The 24,079-nt window shown below is 33.4% G+C and overlaps 1 protein-coding gene across 1 annotated transcript; it reads right to left on the minus strand.

Moving 5' to 3' along the window:
- Positions 1-16,558: 16,558 nt before the first annotated feature.
- Positions 16,559-20,282, minus strand: LOC101257727 (cytochrome b-c1 complex subunit Rieske, mitochondrial). Its single transcript, XM_004250642.5, has 2 exons — positions 19,606-20,282; positions 16,559-17,439 (listed from the first exon to the last, which is right to left on the minus strand). Exons 1-2 carry the CDS (start codon positions 19,760-19,762, stop codon positions 16,796-16,798), a joined length of 801 nt encoding a protein of 266 aa, XP_004250690.1. The 5' UTR covers positions 19,763-20,282; the 3' UTR covers positions 16,559-16,795.
- Positions 20,283-24,079: the final 3,797 nt, after the last annotated feature.

Below are 24,079 nucleotides of genomic sequence, written 5' to 3' on the forward strand. Positions count from 1 at the left end.
TCAATTCAGCCACCTTACACTTCATATGAACATCATTATTTGACATAAGTTTGTGGACGTAAGAATACAACCATAACATTACATTTTTGTGTTGTTATTTTATCATATAGCAACTGATGTGAGTTTGAACTTACAAAAGTTTTCTTTTGCATTTCCAGAAAGTAATAGAATAGAGCATTCCATGATTTTTAATTCTCTTTAATTTCTTGATTTGCAAATATATAGAAAGTGTATTGAGCCATGCTAGTGAAATACCATCCTTTCCATTATTTGTTGGATCAAATATTTTGGGTGTGGCGGTGTAATCTACATCTAGGTCGAAGGTCAGAATGTTTCTTAAGGTGTACAATTTACTTGCTTTGATAGTTATCGTTGTTGAAAATTAGAATTTTTTAGCTGCTTATGGAATTCATCCCGCAGGTAAAAGACACTGTCCAAGTAGATCAAAATGTGTCTCGACATTTTGTTGATGAACTTAGTCGCGCTGACTGGACTCTTTAGTCATTTGGTAATCTTCCCCCACCCCTCCTTCTGTTTGTTTGTTTGTTTTTTGTTAAAACATTTAACTAAAACTATTTAAATCAATTGTTAAAAAACAAAGAGAACAATAGTTTCTCAAAATGATAGAACTAAAGGAGCATACCTTGTGGCAGCAACCAGAAGGAAAGTAGCTACTGTTGTCTCTCTGACTTATAATGTAGCTGTAATTATTGTACTTGAACCCAAATCATCATCATCAGCATAATTGTTTACTTTTGTCTAGGTTTCATCATCATCCTATCATTATTGATATCTGTAGTTCATCAAGGTTAATTTACTTTGACATGTGATGCAGAAAATGCCCATCTCTAGCAAATTATGTTTTAGCTTATACGGAAAGTTGTTCCTTCAAGGAATTGAGTTAATCAATATCTTGGTTACTAATGGAAAAAAGATCCAGATCAATTGCCCCAAGCAGAGCAAGAATGCTCCTCTTTCCAAGGGTTTGCCTTGAGATAGAAAGTTCGATAGAAGTGAGTGAGTGGAGCACACCTCGTTGAACTCGCTTCACTTTGTCAGTCTTAAAGTCATCATGAATTGTCAATTTGCAATGTATGTGAAATACTCTTCATTTCATATTTTGCTTTTGACCAAAGTGTTAAGGCTTCGTTGATAAGGTATGTCTCACATTCTAAAACATTGTTTTCATTTTCTTGGTTTAGTGAGGACATAGTGATTTTGCCAATACTGACACACTATTTTTACCATAAATCAGATGTTGAAGTAAACATATTTTCCTTCTACAGTAGATATTGAATCTTCATATAGGATGTTCGAGACTCTGCTGCTTTGAGAGGACAAATTACAACCTAATTTCTTAAGTATTATTTTCTATGGTCATACATGTAAAGTCATCCTTCCATTGAAGAACTATGTTTGTGTTCTATTGTCAGTTTTGTTAGCATGCCTGGTTGATGTTTCAAATTCCAACTAACAATTGTGAACTTATTAAACACCTTCCTTTTTTGAGAACAATTATTTCCTACAATGTGGAAAGCATTATTGAAGTACCAGATACACTGGATGTTCTAGTACAATTTACAATTTATTTCCTAAATACGTGAAAATCTATCTTGCATATTGTGTTGGGAATTTCATTTCAAAATAACTGAAGTATCTCCTCCCCCTCTCTATTAAACATCTAAATAATTTTCCTTCTAAATATGGTTTACGTTGGTCAATTTGATAATGTAAATGGTGCACCTTGTGGGATTCATGAACATGTTGCTGATGGTTCATCCGTTTCTTTTTGTGGAGTTACTTTTTTGTTCGTCTCTACTTTATTTAACTCAAACTTGCACTATTTTAGATTTTTCATTATCTTGGATTGGATCATCTTGGTGGTCGCAGTAGGTGTTGCCATGTTAATATGAAGTTTGCATTAATTCTCTGAATAAAAAAAGGTGATAATACATTTCTTGGGGTGGTTACAGTATGTTGATGGCCCCCGAAACTCGGAGAGATGGATGAAGTGATCAAGAGGATCAATCTAAATTCTTTACCTACCAACAATTATAATCAAGGACTGACACTCTTGGTTTGTGCTTATATATTTCTCCAATAGTTGTGTAGCTTAGTTTATAAGCTAGCAGTTATACATGATATTCTAGACTTAGAAGCATTTCCCTGTTATAGATATGAAGTAGTAACAACTAACAAGTGATGAAACCATTGTTACCGTTAACTACGATAGTACTTCTCTTTTACTATTTTACTTTTAAAAATACTTAAATGTAATTTATACATAATATATGCACAAAAAATCATATGAGCAAAGTAATTGGAAAAACTACAATTAAGTGAAATATAGAAGTAAAAATAAAACATGTAAATTAAGCTCAAAATTGATATAGAATTTTGATCTAGAAGCTACAATACAGTCAAAGCATGTACTTCAGGGTTTCTGACTAGTTTTCTTCTATTTGAATTTTTTAATTCTTTTTCTTACTAAGTAATAAATTCACATATTTCCACAACAATTGATATATGTCTTTAATTGTTCATTGGTGCTCTCTCCAAAGTAGAGCCCATGCACATTGAGTCATTCCGTAACATGTTGATGCTTTCTGCCTACATGATGCAAAGAACCATCTTGAGCTTCACGTAGCTTTGGGGTTTAAGCATCTCCAAATGACCTTTGACAATATTGACCTATATCTTGGTTAAATTTGAAGTATTATTTCTTATTTTTAATAATCTTAACATCTGGATATGATTCTCAATCCAATATCGGGTTCATTCTTTATCTTATCAAAAGGATATGTTTAACATCTGAATATGGTGCTATGCCAACACATTACGTTATATTGTTGTTGCACAGTGGAGAAAGTGTCTGTGGCACACATTCCTAAAGTTTGTGATGATATCTTTTTCTTGAGAAGGTAACATTTGTGTATATTCATTGAACCAGTGCATGGGTAGCACTAAACCATATTTACAATTGTCAAAAAATGTAACAAAACTATATCTGAATCTAACATGAACCTAGGATATCTATAACGGATTCAGTTTCCTCTAAATACATCTACTTGGACCAGAAGCAAAAAAATCTTGATACAATTTAGTTTGATCTTTTGAAGATCACAACTCTTGATCTCAAAAACATCTAGCATTTCTTTCTTTCCAAATAATCCAACAAATACATGTTGCGAGAATCCTCCATCTAATCTCTATTTGCAGCTCCCACCCCTACTTCTCTCCAATTGTATAAAATATGTGTTATTATGTTAGGCATAGCCCAAGAAAACCCACCCACCCACCCCCACCCACCCCGATCCTAATGAAAATCCTACAAAGCTTGGACATTATTCTGAACTGGAGAAACAAATAATTGAATGTCTTAACCTCTTCCTCACATAAATAGCATCTAGAACACATGGAGAACTTCCTTTTCTTGAGACTTTCATGTGTTAAATACTTCTTCTCTTTCCATAATCTAAGTGAAACATAACACCTTGAAAGGGATTTTAGTTTTCCAAATCTGCTTCCAAGGACAAAGAGAAGGTTGTTGTCCATCTTGATTTAGTAACTTATATGTAGAGTTTTCCTCGAATGTGCCTTTGTTATTTATGTTCCACCATAATATATCATGTTCATCCCTTGTTCTTGTTAAAACTTCCAGGCTTCCAAAAATATTAATCACAGTCTCTATTCTTCAATCATTTAAAATCCTTCAAAACTGGAAAATCCATCCATGTTGTACCCAAACCGCATCTACACTCGGTTGTTCATTCACTACCAAATCATGCATCTCTTATACTTTTCAAACTAACATTGCCTCACCATTTATTCTCCCAAATGATGTCTTAATTTCCTACCCTGATTGTTGTATTGATCTTCAAGAGAGCCCACAAGATTCTGATGGACTTCCATAGTCTTACCCCATATGGTGTAAGGACCTCCTTTATCATCCACTTGTTCTCCTCTCCATAGTTTGCTTGAATTACTTTTCCCCTATATGGCTGAGGCTCAAAAAAGTATGTGATAATATCTTTTGATTACTAAACAAACAAATATTTCAATATTTTGACTGTAATAATCCCTTGTCTTGTATATGTGGCACACATCTTTATTTGGTAGTAAGTGACCATGGACTAACTGAAACGGGAAATCGTGGAAGGAACATCATTTGAGGAAACCAACTATTTGGCAATTTTTATTGGTCCTACAAATTTTGGAAGTACATCACTCCTAATAAAGCCAGCCATGCACATGACTATGAATTTTATTGTTGCTTAACTTCTAATGGATCATTTCATTGGTGGAAATTGTACTCACTTGCCATTTCTTATTATTCATGTGACAGATCTCTGTAGGAAACAATAACTTGACCTAGGCTATGTTTCTCAGTCTCTCCAAAAATGTTGTGGCACAGGTGTTTGATCCTCAAAAATACACTACTTTTGGAGGATCCAACACAGACCGGTTGACATTCTTGAAGATTCAGAGCAACATGAGTGCTAGGTGGTTAAGGTGCAGCACTACCTCCATTGTGATTAGTATGATTTGAAAAGAAATAGAGAAGTTAGCATACGTCTTGTAATATCGCTAGTATTTTACCCATGTTCTACATGGGAGTTAATATAAAACTATGCAATATTGGTTTTTCAGAAAAAAATTGAGTAAAAGTGTTGCTAGATAAGTTTTATCTTAAGTTATTTCAAAATACAATAGTTGTTAAAAGGAAGTTCATATGTATTGACATTTAGCCATAGTTATTGAATGTTGTAGGTGATTTTCATTTAAATTTAAAAAGATATCTTTGATTGTAATTGAAGCTTTCCTTATTTGACATTGTTATGATTGGTTCAATCATCAACTTATTTATTTATTTATTTATCAATTATTTATAAATTTGGTGTTTCGGGCTTCAACATACCTCTTCTTTTTGTTGATTGATGTTGATGGTAGAAACTTTCAAATCATTAACAGGAGAGATTTGGAAATTTATGTTGTTGATTTTGAGCCATATAAAATGTTGATAATTGTAAAGAAAGTGTCAGAATGTGTAACACATTGACGATGTTTATCTACATAGGAGAATATGTGGGCGTGTGTTTGGATATCATGATGCCTTGTACATCTACAAGTGAGGCATGGGCTTGAGGAATATAATTCTGCATTTTTCTTTAGATTTCTTTTTTGCTGATCAGAACAAAAAATGAGAAAGTTCTTGCACAGACCACAGTTGTTCAAGTTACCTATAATTCATCCAATTACTAGTCAATATCTCTAAATTACTTCCACTTCACCATACTGGTTCTATGCTTACTGCATTTTTATTCGCTTATTCATTGAATGGTAAAGTGGGATGGCACAAGTCTCTTATGTTTAATCATATGAGAGTTAAATCCAACTTAATTTAATTTCAAATTAATGATATTTTCACAGTTTTACATAGGGTGTGTTCTTCACAATTTTTGAAGGTTTCAGTTTATACATATGACTATCTCCGGGTATCGGTGGTTGTTATCTTGGTTTTTGACTAGAAAAGATACTAGGCACTACTATATGCACAAAAATCACTTTTCGAGATTACCATCCTTTTTATTTAACTATGGAACAAGAAGGGACAATTTTCAGTCTAAGATTGAGAGTTTACATTGATGGCTCGTGTTAGTGAATGACAGTTCATTTGGAAGTGAAATACCTCAGAATAAAGTGAAAGTTTATGGATGTGCAACTAACTAGTTTAGTATGTAAAAACTTCTTATGCGACGACTTCAGGGATGATTGGATCTGAGTAGACAAGAGGTCACAATAGTCTGGAAGAGACCATTTGCTAAAGGATATAGGTATTGGATGTCTGGGAAAAAGTCAATTGGACATATTTTTCGTCACAACCTTTTGAGAGGATGGCATCATTGGACTAATTTTTCAAAATGTTTAAGAGCAAGGAGAAAGTAGTTATATAAAGTTGTTCCATTTGGTTTCAATGATCATCTTAATCAACATAAGCTTAGTTTCTCTTATGTGGTCCAGACGGTCAGAAAAGAACTTTATGACCGTAGTTTCCTTGTTCCCAGGGTGGATGGTTTATATTATATCACTAATATCAAGATGTTGCAGGTAGTTATGATGCTACTTTAATGGCTCAGATATTTATGTTGTCTATTAGGCGGGCAAACTACTGCACCTTTATTTCGTGCAAGAAGTTAACTCAACCTAATGGAACTCAAGTCTCACTCAACTCAGCCCCTTTCGCAGCCTATTCTGCCTAATGTTCGAGGACATTTTTCTTCTTTTATGCCTTAAATTATTTTTCATAATTCAACAGGAAATCAACACATAAACATACGGGCAAACCCAACCTTTATTTTTATAATCTAAATAATACAAAGGACACACGTGTTGAACAACAATTTTGTCCAACTTCCAGTTTGACTTCGACTTAAGGCACAATCAGAAGTTTCTTGTTGCCTTAGACACTTCTTAAAACTCTCACATTTTATTCTAAGTGTCTTGGTGAAATTCTAGACTTAATCTTCCCTCTTTCACCTTAGGATAACAATTCTATCCTCCTTCCTTTTCCAACTACGATGTCCATTTATAAAATATGTGGCAGCCTTGTATTTGCATAGTATAGTGTTGTGACACATGTCTAACACTTGTCAAATGCTTATCCCACTAAAATATAATTCAGTTGACATCCTCAACTGATAATAAACACTCAATATTCGAATTCAAAATTCATACAAGGGATACAACGAATCTGGACACAAGTGGTTACAAAAAGGTAATCGCAGCATTTGGTTGGCATGTGAGCTTGTTGACTGGATTTTGTTTCTTTGCAGCGTTTTCCTTAAATATCTTTTGATCTAATATAATTTTGAAACATTTTATAGTCATTTCTTCATCAAAGTCAACCTGAATCCATCAACACATTTTTTATACCTGCGCACCACTGACGCTTTGTCGCTGTTTGCCGTTGTCTTGCTTTTGCAATGTTAACTTTTGATCCACTCGTGTCAGTTCTTGTTTTGTTTATGTGTTTCATTCATAATTTAAAATGCCTCAATTTATCTTAGATCAATTTTCCTGTATTTGACCAGACCATGTGATTTTCGCATGCAAATTTGCCCACAACTAAATGTTGGTCAGCGTCCAAGCCATGTCATGGCTTGATGCTTTGCCAATATCCATTTCATGTCTTGAAACTGATTTTTCAGCGTTGTTTGACACAATTAAGTCATTCATGCTAACCCTTTGTCACGCCCGTGTCTATGTCAAGTCATTTGGTCAGGATCCTTACAAACTTCCCCCACCTAATAAAACTCAAAGTCCTTGTCGAGGACATACCTCATCTGAATCTATTTGGATTCCGGACAAGGATCATATCTTGTATATCATTTTCATCTTCAACCAACGCAAAAGAATTCACTTTTGACGTTTCTGCCCCGTTGTTCTTTTCCTTTGCCGATTCGGCAGCAAGTATGGCATTTACTTTCATTTTTTCACTTTTCAAATGTGGTCCACCACAAGTAAATCATCCTCCAAACTTTCCCTTCTGTTTTGGAAAAGAAGACTCCCCTTGTCTAGTTTTCCCACCTTCATCTTCCTTTTCGGCAGCTTGGACCTTCCCATTTTTCTTTCACTCCTTCCCCTTTTCTTTTTGCTTGAAGTGCAAAGAATCCCTAGGGTCGTACTCTCATCAAAGTCAACCAATTTATCTTGTACCTATATGGCATAATTGAGAGTTTGAATATTCGGTTTCCTTAACTCTCTTTTTGCCCATCCTTTCAACCCGCTTATAAAATAGTGCAACTTGTCTTCTTAGATCATGTTGCCTATGTTAAACATCAAGGACGAAAATTCCTTGATACTGTGCTGCCTTGTTTCAAACATCACAGTCCATCTCTTGCCAACCAAGACGAATTGCTTGGAAGAAATTGAGTTTTCAATTCTTTCTTTAACATTTCCCACTTTTCAATCTATGGCAAATTCGAACCTTCTACTTCACTAACCCTTGTTCTCCACCAAACCTTGGCATCATCACGAAAATATATTGTTGTGACTTACACCTTTTAAGCATCTTGAATCTTTGCTACCTTGAAGTAATTTTCGATATCCCAAAGAAATTTCTCCAATTCCTTGGCACTTCTCACACCATTGTAAGCCTTAGGTTCTGGAACCTTCATCCTTATGTGTCCAATTGTTCCTTGTAACGCCCGACATAGAAGAATATTTTCACCATGCAAGTCTTCCTTCTCCTTACGAACGAGTTCTGTTTCTTATTGGGCAGTGTCGTGTTTGGATGCATATTCTGCCTCTAACATCAACACTTTTTCGTTCAAGACAATAATTCTCTTTAGGAGGAACTATCAGACCAGCAACAACAAGAAAATATCAATTCTCTAATTGAGACTAGCGAGGTAATTGAGTATTACTTATGCCTTTTTACATGAGTTTTTCATTAAGATGCTCATAGTATAAAAAAGAAAATGAGATATTTGAAGAACTCAACTGAAGCAACATAAGAAAGGATAAAAAAAATCTTTCCGGAAGGAGATATTGGACCAACAACAACAACAAGAAAGTATCATTTCTCTGTTTGACACTTGCGAGGTAGGTGTTCATCACTTATGTATATTTACATGAGTTTCATTAAAAAGGCTCATTGTACTCCATGGTATATTTTTATATCTCAAAGCATTTATAAAAGAAAATAGTGGATGAATTTACAGGTGGTAGAAAATGAAATATTTGAAGAACCCAATGTAATCAACATAAGAAATTATCAAAACGATTTTCTAGAGAAGGAGTAATCAAGCCAACAACAACAAGAAGCAAATATCAATTCTTTGGTTGACACTTGTGAGGTAATTGATCATCACTTATATCTATTTACATGTGTTTTTCATTAAACACGTTCATTTTACTCCATAACATTTTATTCTCTCCAAAAGTTAATAAAGAAATAAAGTGGCTTTACAAATGGTAGAAAATATGATATTCAAAGAACCTAATGCAAGCAACATAAAAATTGATCAAAAAGATTTTCTTGAGGAGCTACCCGGGTAACAAAATATCGATGGTACTTAAGAAATTTTATCTCTTACAAACTAAAATTATTTTAATTATTTTACCTTTTTTATTCAAAAGTAGAAATGGATCCTAAATTTTGAATCAATGAGTGCAAGGTAATCGAATTCTTAGATTGAAATAGCACAGAATATAGTGGTATCCTGAAATACAGTCATTAAATTGAAACTCTAGTCCCAATTTGTGAACTTATAATTTATTTCACGTATATCGTGTAATCACACATATATTTTTCAGGTGAGCCAGATCTTAACAAGATACATGTGAAGCTCTTTTACATGACATTATCAACTGTGGCTCAAAACTTCTAAGAGATGAAAATGATGAAAAATATCGTGTCACAAAAGTAATACCAAGAAGTATAAAATTTCGTTCTATTGATAACCTCTATAAGGTAACTCGCATAAACCTTACGTCCATCTTACTTTGTTAAATCAAATATTTTTTATAAGTTTGTTGTATTTTCAAATGATTTGTCTTTTCTTTACTTTTGATTATTAGATAATAGACAAATAAAATAAATTATTAAATTTATTTTTATTTCCTTACATTTTACAGTGTACTGACAGATTATCACCAGTTGAATTTAATTGAAATCTTCCAACTGAAGAAGATTCAAATATGCATCACATGGAAAAAGCAGATTCAAGCATCAAAATAAACAAAAAAAATATTGGTTGTAAGAGAAAAGGGAGAGACAACAAAATCGACAATGGAAAAAAGGATGCTTCGACTTCTCCCCCCAGCTTCATGATTGCATTTTAATAATTTCTTTGAATTCTATCTCCAAGATCGTCTTTAAATTAATTTTGTAAATGTTGAATTTATCATTTCATTTATAATTATAAATTTAAATCACCTTTATAAACATGTTAATTACTTCTTCAATTCTTCTTTATCAACTATTCTTTAGGTTTATATTCGAAATTCATTAACAAGAATGGTGTGATCTCGCTCAATTTAAAAAATTACATTCAAAGTGAAATTTATTTTCCTACTTTCATTAGGAAAGTCATTTTCCTCTTTTTAATGAAATTATTTCTTAGAAAAATATTTTACCAACCAAACATGAAAAATTGAAAAGCATGTTTCCCTGTATCGCACACATCCTTAGATATTCAACTTGTCCAATCACATGGATCAAGCAAAAGCATTCTAAATATCATTGCTAACTTAAGCTACCCACAAAAAAAGTTCAAAGAGTAAGTTGTCATCGTCAATAATAAATATCCAACTAAGAGTCATCGTCAATAATAAATATCCAACTAAGAGTCAGGGTCGAATCTCACAGAGAGTGATATAGTGTAGGTAATTCTATCAACAAATTTGGAATGTAAATCAATTCATTTGCAGCAGCAAAAAAATGGATGGATGATTCCACCAAATTTATGAAAATAATTTTCATATCAAGAATCACAATTTAACTGAGATTTTAGAAATTTAATTAACAAGTAATCTAGGAGTTAGGGGATAGGAGATTGACGTCACATAGGATAATGTCATGACCCAGTCTACACCTTATTCTAGACACGGTATCTAGGACCATGAATGATCCCGGGCTAACCCTTGACTTAACATATTAAGCACATCATATAAACTATTGCAAAAACTAAAACATATGCTTAATAAAGAATTCAATAAAATCCATGAGACTACATTATTAATGTATGAATAAAGACTACTATTTAAGAATAAAAAGTAAGTATGTGGGGACATGGCCCCCAGCTACGTCAAAACAAAGAAAACATAAGGCAAAGAGTTGACAATCTAAACAACGTCCCCAAACGAGAAGGACTAACCAAAAGCTAATTGGCATTCAACACTCTCATCCTCCCGATACTAAATAGTCGTCTCAAAATAACATATATTCATATAATTCTCATAGGTATGAAAACCACGTATCATCTTGAATCATATATGATTCAGAGCTTAAAAGACATATCATAAAGTAACATGTATTTCGGTTATACTTCATCATGTTTGTTTCATGCTTAAAATTTATAAGGGTTTTAATGACCATAATAATCATGTTAAATTAGTACCATAAGGTTTGAAAATCAAAGTGAAACAATAAAAACAAGAGTTCACAAAGAAAAATCATAATTTCATAAAAAAGCTTAGTTTTAATTCTAACAATCTTATGAAATTCTTGAGAATCAAAAGACTTCAGGCATGAGAGCGAAGGAATACTCTCATGTATGTCTCACATACCTTAACTTTGTAGTTGTGGAAGAATCAAAAAATTCATAAACGTAATTCTTCCATATGATAATTTAAGCCTTCTAAATCAATTTTATAAAATTAGCTTCACTAATCCCTAAACTACTGTTTATTTCCATTGTGGATGATCATTCACATTTCAAACTTAGTGTCTAATGATACAACTTCGCATACTGCCCTGGCTAAGCAGCTACAAGATAAATAACAAATTGAGAAATAGTACTAGTCCACCAAAATCTCTTACGGATAGTAGTCGATCTTAATATTAAAGCCTGTCTAATTTAAATACATTTAATGTATCCTTATTTCACGCATCACCATTACTTATCCATAAAAATGTCTAAGCTATACTTATAGCTCTATAATTTAAGCGCAAGCGCGCATTAAAGACTTGAATCATAAACTCATTTCTTAGTTCAATCATAATATACATCAAGTGGTTCTTTTTCAAAATCACAAAGTAAATCCTAGATCTATCAATATTTAACTAGAATATACTTTCATTAAATACTTGAATCATAAACTCCTTTCTTCATTCAATCATTATCTAAGTCTCATTAACCAATGACTTCTTTTCTACCGTCTACCATAAGACCTACATTAACTTACTATCCCTTAATTATACTAAAAGAATATCACCTCAATTCTAACTTAATGGATAAAATAACTACTATAAATAAATATATATATTACACATTGTTAACTCATTATCCCAACCATATTGGATAATGCACTTCTATACTCCCGCATCACATTTTGGTTCATTAGACTAATAAATCATATCCAAATCACACTATCTTATAGGTGACAATACCACTGAAGACTCTAGATACATACTTTCTCTTTTAATGAATGTTTTGTGTAATGAAGAGTTATAAAAGGTTCTGGTTACATATATATCATACTTTGGCTCAACAACACAATTTACATAAGCAAGAACATAAGATTTTGATTGATGGACTAAATCATGCTAATGGGCTCATCTCAAGACCTTTCTTCGGTCTTTGAAATACTTATAGTTCTCTATGATAACACCTTACCGGTAAGAATCAACATTTACTACTTCTATCACCTCGAGGATGAGGAATAGTTAGAAAAATTAGAGCAACACAAGAATCTGCATATGTTTGTTAGGGGATAACTTTGTTGCACGATCTAAAGAATAAATAAGAGAAATACTTCTTAAACATCTTGTAGCCTCCCCATAATAAGTGTGTTGATTTTCACACATATAAATAGGAATCTACTAGATGCAAGTTTTTAGATATCCTAGGACAATTGAAACTAGTGATTTGATATCAAGTTTGTCATGATCCGAGTTTACACCATAGTCGAGACATGGTACCTAGGACCATGAATGATCATGGGCTAACCCTTGACTTAAAATATCAGACATATAATACAAACTATTGCGAAAAATAAAACATATGGTTAATAAAGAATTCTCTAAACTCCATGAGACTACATTACTATTGTCTGAATAAAGACTCTACTACTTTATAATGAAAAATATAAGTCTACCGGTACATGGCCCTCAGCTACCTCAAATTAAAAGACAACATAAGGAAAAGAATTTACAGTCTAAAACAACAGATTCCCCAAATGAGGAGGGCTCACTGAAAACTAATTGGGAGTGTTGCAACCTCACTAGCAACAAATTTGAGTGTGAGTACCAAAATCTACATCATTAAAAGATGTAACGTAGAGAAATGTATGTGTTGGTTGGTGAAATGTACTGAGTAAGTAAGGTCATGATAAGCTCATGATGTCCAACAGCTAACCCAAGTGGGAGGGTTGCCCTACACCTTGCCAGAGTATAAGACCAAGTTATATCTATGTGGATCCACTAATTTGAGCCTCTCGGGGTCAGAAGGTCAAACAACAAAGTGGGGAAACATAATCCTACGTTGGAGAATAGTTATGGGATTGTGTTTTCTAAATTCGCATCCTCTTGGTACTAAATAGTCCTCTCAAAATTACATATATTCATATAATGCTCATAGGTATGAAAACGACATATCATCTTGAATCATATATTAGGCTAAGCTTAAAAGTCATATCTTAAAATAACATGTATTTAGGTTGTAATTCATATCATGCTTGTTTTTATTGTTAAAATACATAAGGGTTTGAATGAACATAAAAGCATACTAAATCGGTACCATAGGTTTCAAAATCAAAGGTAAACAATAAAAACAAGAGTTTATGGAGAAAGGTCATAATTTCATAAAAATCTCTAGTTTTGCTTCTAACAATCTTATGAATTTTTTGAGAACCAAAAGACTTTAGGTATGAGAGCGAAGGAGTACTCTCATTAAAGTCTTACATACCTTAACTTTGAAGTTTGAGGAAAATTTGGGATTGAAATCTTTAAATTCTTGTAGTCTTGTTCTTTGAAGCATTGGGAAGGAAAAAGAAGGAGAAAGTTTATTGTAACTTATCAAATTTGAAAGAATAAGGTTTTTGGGAGAGTTTATTGGATGTGGTTTTTGGTATGAGAAAAGGAAGAAAACACTCCTCATATAATGTGAAAATAAGAGAGCTAAAAGAATATTTGGGAGCGTGCGTGGCTTCTCAGTCGAAGTCTTGATTGGGCAGCATTTCATGCACTCCTAGCAATAGCAGTGCCTTTGCCATGCGGGCGCGTGCTGGATTGTGCAGAATATGTAATCTTAGTAAAATAGGCATAACTTTTAGCATATAACATGGATTAATGAACGGTCGAAAACGTTGGAAAGAAGGCTTCACGGCCTTCCATTTTCTTAGTATTAGGCCACAAAACTCTTCATATACTAAAAGTCCCTTGTAAACTTAGTTCACATCTAGTATAATTCTCACACTTAAGTATTGATCTAAACACATATACATACAATTATAAATCATCGAGTTTGAGCCTATACGCATATGGAGGATGGTTCGAATCTTTACTTAGAACTTGTAAGGCGTTACAGGTAATTGTGTTGCTCAATAATCTTAAACATTCATAGATAGGCTGAGTCATCTTTAATTACACTAATCTTCTTTTGATCTCATAGAATTAGTTCATAGAATCTCCTTTTGCTCTCATCTATTTGCAAAACTAAACAATCCACTACCTTACACTATTCTCTCTTTCGAGTAGAATTAGGGAAAATAGAAACTACAAACATCAGACCTAAATTGCAAGTATCAAACTAATACTCACTCTAATCAATCTCTTTTGAGAATCAATCGAAGATCAGAAGTAGGATTAAGTTTGCAACCTTAAACTATAAGTTAATCCACATGTTAATTAGCCTAAATCCATGAATTAACACCAACAATATAGAGCATAACACAATACTCACTCCATTAAATCAACATCCAACCCCATAAATGTACCCCTAGACTTGGGGTTTAGCCACCTATCACAAAGCATAAAGAAATCATACCTATCATGAAGGCAGCCATGGATGATATGAAATTAAGCAATTATATGCAATACCCACTTTGATTTCAACTTCAAATTGTCAATTTCAAGAGCAAAGTTGTTCTTCATAAGGTAAAATATTTCTCACAATAAAACTCTAGAGAAAAGGTATTGAAGACTAGTCTCTAGAAAAGATTCAAGACTCTACGTTCTCTCTCCTTTTGGACTATTTATAGTTTCCCAAAATACACTGGGCGACCATTACGACGACGATAGTCAAGCTCACCAAGCTAACTCGGCGGATTGTCTTTTGCTTCTTAGCTCGTCGTTTTCTTGTTTTAAGCTTCATGTGTTTGAATCTTAGTCGACGAGCTCATTTAAGTCTGTCTTTCGTATTTTGTGAATCGCTGGGTACCACCTTTGTTCACCCTTTAAGCCTTCACTTTTCCTCCAAGTACTTTCACCTTCATCGATGGTCACCATGTTCATCCTTTGAGTTTAGGGAGTCATCTTTCCTTTTTAAGTTCGCCGACCTGCCTTATTAATTCTAGTGTTGAGCACTGTCACCTTCTTGTTAGGCAATCCGCCCTTCTTGTTAGGCGATCAACAATATGGAGTTTACGTTTTTGGTCTTTTTTCCAAATATTCATCATTGCCTTGTCTGTTAGCATTCATAACTCAATTTGGAAATCATCAAACTATCATTATAATAGGACATAATTAGGCATTAAGGACACTAATTTTTTAACTAAATAAGTCTCAAATGAGTATAAATCTACCACTCATCAGTCATCTCTTAAAAACAATTGATCAATTAGGAAAATGTCACATTTCAAATATACAATACACAACTATATATAGTATTGGCCTGTAGTGGCAGAGCCAAAATTTTCATTATAATGATTCAAAATACTTTTTAAAAATAACTACTCGTAAATATACAATGTCACTTTCTGTCCTTACACGCTCCTAGCAGCTTACCAAGCCTCAATTTGCAATAGAAACATGTCCACCAGCAAAATAATTACGCTCCATCAAGTATCTTTCCCAATTACCATAATGTCATATGGGATCAAAGACATATGCCCAGTACAAAAGTTTGTCAAGGTGAATCTTTACTAAAAAATGTTTTACCTTTTCAATGGTTCATAATTTTGGTTTGAGATCTCCTCTAGAGACAAATAAACAATTATATGATTGATTGGGATCACAAGGGTCTAAACACATTCTTACCAAGAAACTGTTCTCACAATTTGAATCTATGATCTTGACTAAACCTTGAAAATCGTAGTGCCATAATGTTTTTCAAATCCCCCCAACCATTATCCCACTACAACAATTCTTGCTAAGAAGAATGTCCATGTGGTAATTCCACCCAAAAGGTAACGATGTACTCTTGCAAATACTTCATACCTCATAACTCATTGCCCAATAAAGGACATTGTTTCAACACCAAAACCAACATTTAACTTCTTGAAATTACAACCAAGTATTGCCCATTGATTCTACACCCGACTCATTTCTCTAGCCTTGAAATAGATTTAAAGATTACTTCCGTAGAGGAGAGGGGAAGGCTGCTTAGATAGGGCGATAGCCCGATTTTTATTGTTTATCCTTTCCTGCGCTTGTCTTGTATTGAGACTCTCCTCCATTCAACAATTGCACCATTTCATCCTTAGAACACAAACATCATGAGATAATACTTTATCTACTCTAGGAATTATGCAAACAAGATTACATAATTGGATGAAGAGACAATGAATTCAATCCATCTAACCCTACGCGCGTGTGTGTGATTGTTCACAGCACAGAAGCCTCAGTCAAGAACAGAAGAGTGTAAAAAAATGGATCTCAGTGCAAAAGGGAAGGTTATGGTCACAATCACATATTTAGACTAATAAATACGTAAATCTTTGGAAAGTTTATTCAAAACAAATATGAGGCATCAGAAAATCTCTTAACAAACATCCAGCAGAATTATTCACTCAAAAAAGTGTGCTACCAGTACTGGTCAGTAAATACAATCCATGTATAACTCGAGAAAGCTACGCAAGATCCAATTTTGCTCCAGCAGCTACAAGTTGTCTTGGAAACTAAGACAATTTCTCAACCAATAAGTAACTTGTTCTCTTCCAAGAAACTGTAGGTAGGCACCTCCAGATTATACGGTGCGGGTCCTTTGCGAATCCTACCAGAGATGTCGTAATGAGAGCCATGGCATGGGCAAAACCAACCACCAAAATCACCAGCATTTGGTAAAGGAATGCACCCTAGATGAGTACATACCCCAACAACCACAAGCCATTCTGGATTTTTGACCCTCTCAGCATCTTGTTGCGGGTCACGAAGGGTGCCAAGATCAACACTGTTTGCCAACTTGATGTCATCGTCAGTGCGGCGTCTGATGAAAACAGGTTTTCCACGCCACTTGACAGTAACAGTTGACCCTGGTTCAATGCTGGAAAGATCCACCTCAAGAGAAGCAAGTGCAAGGACATCTTTACTAGCAGACATGCTCAGAACAAACTTGAGAATCAGGAGGCGAAGCAATGAGGCATAGACGAACCTACCTCCTGTCAAGACAAAGTAAGCAAAAGCACGTTTGCTTGGATCACCAGGTGGATAACGCTCATGGTTGGAGTCATCATATACAATTTTTGAACTGGGGTTCTTAATCGCAGCCACAGTGGCTGGAAGATCCGAGACTAAACCCAACTGATGTGCGGGAGAAACCGAATTAGATGAGAAACCTGAAACATTTGAAAATTGTTGGATGTTAGCTAACAAATAACAAAAAGAGCTTTATTTGTATTAACTATTCAAAGTGTTGCAACCACAATTCCAAAACATTCTTATCAATATATATCTGAATATAACAAAGAAAGCAAAACATCATAACAGTTCTCATGTTCCATTGTTTGGATCAGGAAACAGCTGTCTTGATTTGACTTTGATTCGTTTCTGTGTTAACTGTATCAGAAAAAGTGGTTTTGTTAAGTCCTAACTCCTACGTGAATAATTTTTCCGTCCTTACAGATTTTGTGAGCTCCCTCTCTTTATCCTAATCTTTTATGATGATTCTTTTTTGGTTAGCTCCCACACTACATGCTAACTTGTAATGGAGCTAGCAGATCTAGTTCTGTCTTCTGTAACCTATGCATCATTTAAATGCATCTCCTTGTGAATGCAAATGCATAAAAACTCAAGAACTACAATTCCCATCTTGAACAAGTCATTACCAAATAAATACTTGACCAAAACAAAAAAATAACTTTTAACCCAAAAAGCCTAATGACCACAAACAACATCAAAACAGCTTTTCGATTCTAAATTCCTCTACATTAGTAATTGATACCAAACATCCTTGGGAGTGAACATGCATTAAAACTAAGATCTACATTTTCATTCTCCAATAATACCAAAATACATAACCAAAACAAAAAAAAGGACAAGAAAACTAATAATCATAACATCACCAACAGCTATCAGTCCCAACTCCCTCTACTTAAGTCATCAATATCAAACATCCTAAGGAGCACAAATACATTGAAATTTAGATCTACAATTCAACAAAAGAACTAATAATCACAACAATGTTTTTAATTGCAGTCCTCTCTACTTTAGTTCTTGATTTCAAACATCCTTAGGAGTGCACATGCATTGAAACTTAGATCTACAATTCCCATCTCAGATCGTTCCTTACCAAATAAACACAATAACCAAAAATCCAAACTTTTAACAACTAAGAAACTGATCATCACAACAGATTTACGATTCCCAATCCCATCTTACATAGTTTGATATCTATCTAAACACCCCTAAGAGCGCAATGCATTGAAACTTAGATCTACAATTCCCATCCCCGATATTTCTATAAAATAAGCACATAACCAAAAAAAAGTCAAACTTTAAACAACTAAACAACCTAATAATTACAACATCATAAAAGTTTTTTATTCCCAATCCCATCTAACTAGAGTTCTCGATATCGAAACAATCCTTAACGCAAATGAATTGAAACTCAGATCTACAATTCCCATCTCTGATATTTCCATAACAAATAAGCACATAACCACAAAATATCAAACTTTAAACAACAAAACAACCTAATAATCACAACATAACAAGAGTTTTTGATACCCAATCCCGTCTAACTTAAGTTCTCGGTATCGAAACAATCCTTAGGAGAGTAGCTGCATTGAAACTTAAGACCTACAATTACCATCTCCAATAATTCAGTATCAAATAAATACATTACCAAAAAAAACTTCTAAACAATAAGACAACCTAATGATCACAACATCAAAACAGCTTCCTAATTCACAATACCGTCTAACTTAAGTTCTCAATATTAAACATCCTCAGATCGCAAAACGCACTGGAACTTCGATCAACAATTCCCACCTCCTATGATTTATTCTAAATGAACACATAACCAAAAAATAACAAACTTTTAACAACAAAACAACCTAATAATCACGACATCACAACAGCTTTTTGATTCCCAATCACATCTAACTCAACTTCTCGATATAAACATTCTTAGAAGTGCAAAACGAATTGAGACATAGATCTAAAACTCCCATCTCCTACCATATAAATATACAAACCAAAAATAAAACGAACTTCATCCAAAAAAAAAAAAACTAACGGCCAGAACATCACAACAGCCTTTCGATTTCGATTCTCAATCCTGTCTATCACAACATCTCTATATTAAGCATCCTAAGGAGCGCAGACGCATAGAAACTTAGATCTACAATTCCTATCTCCTGCCAAATAAACACAGAAACCCAAAAAAAAAACTAACTTTAACGAAAAAATAAATCAAAAAAGCAAACAATGACAATAGCAAATAAGATGGAAGATGAGGATCAAATTAAATGTTAATTAAGGAATGAAATAAGGGAGCTGACCTCTGATTTGATCGAGAAACGAAGAGGTGAGTGACGGAGAAGGAGATCTGGCCGGAGACGAATCATCGGTAACGGTGAAAGAGCTTCTTGTAAAGAAGCTAGATGAAGATCTAGCGGCTGAAGAAGAAAGCCTTCTACCTGCTACTCGAAGCATCATCTCGTCTTAGGGTTTTTTTTTCCTTTGTCTCTTCTCGATGATGGAGGAAAATGAATGGAACGCAGAGAGGAATAGGTTCTTCTAGTTTTCCTTTTTTATTTGTTGTTTTTCTCTATTTTATTTTATTTTATTTTTCAAGAGAAATAACAAAAAGACCAAGTTAAAGATGTTTGTGGCTCACTTTGATTTTAAATAAATATATTTGTTTATGAAAAAAAAAATGTCAGTTACATATCTTATAATTTAAATTGAATTGGTCATATTTCCTTGTATTCAGATCCATTTATCATTACTGTGTGAATTATAAAAATTTAGTACAAGGAGGCGATAGCTATTCGGTAGATTTCGTTGAGACATATGAAAGTAGGGAGGCTTAGATGATTCATAAACATGAAGATGAGATGTGTAGAAATTCTAGTCGAGAGGTTGATCATTGTAAGTTTGAAGAGGAAAGAGGTAGGTTTAAGTAGCATTGGGGTGAGGTAGTTAACTAACATTTCTTATCATATACTCTAGTTACATCTTAATCACAATTCATCACAAACCCTTATTACCATCATGCTCAGTTAGCTCTTGTTATCACCACAAAAAGTCAATCTTACTATCGACATGACACATTAAACCCAACTATGTTAATTATCCAAAGGACTCACTCGATTGTTCTTATATATGTATTTTCTTAGTAAAATTTATAATTGCCTCCACACAAATATACTCGTTGAAAATTTTCCTTTCCCATTAACTTATCATCTTAATATAAATTCACTTCTTTTGGCTTATATTATCCGTCCCCAATTAGGTCCTCAAAATACACTTCAGAACTTGAACATAATAATACCTTATCTAAGATTCACCACTATAATTTTTCTTACAAACAATGTTTTAACCTAAGCTTACGTAGTAATAAACTAGTTGGTTTCTCAAACGTGAATGCAACATCAAATTTAATCATATGAGCATCTGCTACAACTGATAACTCCTTAGGTAGCTAGTATTCACACTTGAAAATTGATGTATTCATTTTCATATACCACTAGTACCATATCATGAAAGTTCGTTAGATCCACCACTAGAATACATCATACCCCTTGAGAAGATTATAATCAAATAACATATACATTTCTGCCAATTGAATAATTGTAAAACATTACCAAATCCCCTTCATTTCTACCCCAAGTGATTATGAATTATTTCATAAATCAAGTCGATAGTAAAAGTAATACACTTTATAACTCTAACCAAGTAAGAAGAGGTACCATTATAGTACTCGTATCATGACCTCTTTGTTATACACTCAATATATAAAAGTGCAATGGATATTCTCACCTCAATTAGCTTAACATCATTCTCATTATTCGCTAAGCAACCCATATATGTTATGACAATTTTACTAACTGTAGTTTCCAAAGTCATATTGTTCATTATGTAGTCGTCTCTTTAATCATTTCACTACCAATTGTCGAACCACTACAAATGTTGCCTATACAACACAATTATTGTTTACGCTACTATTGGTAACTAACAAGAAAGGATAATATGTTCATAAAATCCCTCAAAACATTGTCCAACCTCATCTTTTATTCATCCTCAAAGTGCATCATCAAATCATAACCTCACACAATATCTTTGAATCGCTGAACATTCTAAATTTAACATCACATCCTTTTTATAACTTTATCACTTTCACTTTAGTACAAGGTTTAACATTTAAGTCTTACACAACACACAAACTACTCACATGAACTACACACGAGTCATCACTATAAGTGAGAGCGAACGGAGTGAAGCAATAAGAATCAATAGGACCAAGAATGCACGATAGAGATTCAAAAAGTAAATATTTTTTCTAAAAGTCACTATAGCCTCTCAAAGATAAGTACAGTCGTCTCAGTACCGATCATTCAGACTCTACTTAGACTCAAATTGTATATACGTGAGGCTTATGAATCTGGGGCTTCGATACCATTTTTTCACGAGTGAAAAATGAACATGATGGCATTCGTCTTATCTAAGACAAGTCAACCCAAAACCCAATGAAAGAGAAAGGTTGAAGTCCTGGAGTGACTGTTCGATTATTTGAGGCAAATGAATTTCTCAACCCTTGTTAAGTGTATAAATCATGTATTTCCTTGTGATATGTGCTAGGGAGTAATGAGACTTGGTGATGGATTGACTTGTCGATATTGAATAATTTTAATGATGAAAAACGGATAATAAAAAAATAAGGTGATTAATTGTTGGTGGGTGATGTGCTAAGAATGGTTTGAAAAGCCTATTGACTCATTGTTGATATTGAATCACAATTGTGTTGTTGTGAATTGTGCATTATTATGAAAATTATCAATCTCTTCATTATTTATGTGAACATGTCATTTCGCAGTGTTTTAAAATATAATTGTGACAAGTGTTATGTTAATTGAGAGAGAATAAGAAATTAAAGTGGATGTATCTAGGGGTGTGCAAAAATCGAATTGAAAAAAATGTTATTGGTTTATTGGATTTTTATGGGTTTATAAAAAAAGTTATTGGGTTATTGGTTCGATATCGATTTTTACTATTGTGTTATTGGATAAACCGATAACCAAATAAGACGATAATTATTTATAATTTTACTCTTCCTAAATATTAGATATTAGTAATTTAATATATAACTAAACATTATAACTATTTCAAATTATTAGTAATCTACCCACTTCACACTACGTTCGCAATTGTAGCTATTTGATTTTAGTTTTAGTTTTAGTCTTGCTGGACTATTTGATTTTGGTTTTAGTTTGTTATTGTAGGTTGTACCTTTTGCATGTTTGTAAAGGTCTAACATAAAAAATTTAATTTTATATTTTGGCGGTCGTGATATAGTTTTAGCTTTTGAACTATTTTTTCTCTTGTTGATGTAATTTATCATTATCTTTCGTGTTTCACTATATCAAAACATTTAGAGAAGTGAGAAGTCATATAATATTTTACGGATATTTTTTTATTAGGTAAATTGATAACGATCAAAAACCGATAAAAATATGATATTGGTTTGTTATTGGGTTAACATATTTAAAATCAAAAATTGATAAAACGAATCGATAATACATAAAATCGAACCGAACCGACCGATGCACACCCCTAGATGTACCATTTCGAGGGACGTTTCTTGTGTCGTGACATATATTATATTTTGGGACGTATCACACCCCGTGACAAATTGTATTATCGAGGACGTGTCGTGCGCTGTAATAAATACTATATACCTAGGGTCGTGTCACATGCCGCAACGAATGCATAGATAGAAATGTCCCTCATTGGTCCCGTACTGAGAGACAATGAGTTTGTATCATTAGATCAGACATGCATCACTACACTTGATAATTCATTCCATTGCATTACACATCTTTATCATTAGTGAATTTGATATTATGTTTTGCTGATATTATGAGTGCCTTTCTGTGGAACTTGTGATTGATAAATATTGAGCTTGTTATTAAGGATATATGTTATTGTTAGAGTGTTGTGGTTGAACTATGTGCTATGTAAATTGTGAACTGTTAGGTTGAGTTGGTTTTATGTAGATTGTAGTTGTGAAGGTTTTGTTGGGGTGTAAGGAATACTCGTATTCTATTCCCTTAGCTTGTGTTTAGAAGTTTACTTGTTGAGTACCATGTGGTGTGGTACCAACCCTTTGCTACCACATTTTTGTAGGTTACTAGCTCGGATCTTCGTGATACTCTCTACTTACTCGTTATCCGAGGCTTCCTGTGGAGATTTGTGACGTAGTTGTTTATCATATCAACGAATCTTCTTTCTCCTTATATTATGATTTTAGTCTATTCTAGAAATAAGGTCATTGGATACTTGCAATTTCTTTCAATTTTGTTATAACACGTTAGAGGTTTGTACACGTGACAACCAAGTTTTGAAATTTAATTAAGTTGACTTAGTTTTTTGCATTTATAGTTTTAGGCTAACTTGTCTTGGTGGGATAAAACGAATGTCATCACATTCACTTTGGATCGTGATAGGTGGTTAGGCAAGGATATGTCATAACTTGAGCTCACTGTAAACTCGTCCCTCGATAGAAAAGTTATGGAGATCAAGCATTAGGATAAAAAGTTAATAAACTTTCGCCTTCTCAAAATACTAATATTATTTTTCTTTCTCTCTCTTTATATTTTATTACAACGTGTTTATCTTATTTTCTTGCTATTGTTTCTGCTTGTCACCACTACCTCATGTTATATTGCTTTTACTTTTATTTGTCACTACTACAGCACTATTTTCATTATTCGTTCGGTCATCTATTCAAAATAACATTTATCTTCTCGAGAT

This window comes from Solanum lycopersicum, chromosome 11 (genome assembly GCF_036512215.1).
Source record: "Solanum lycopersicum chromosome 11, SLM_r2.1".
In the NCBI taxonomy this organism is placed as follows: Eukaryota; Viridiplantae; Streptophyta; class Magnoliopsida; order Solanales; family Solanaceae; genus Solanum; species Solanum lycopersicum.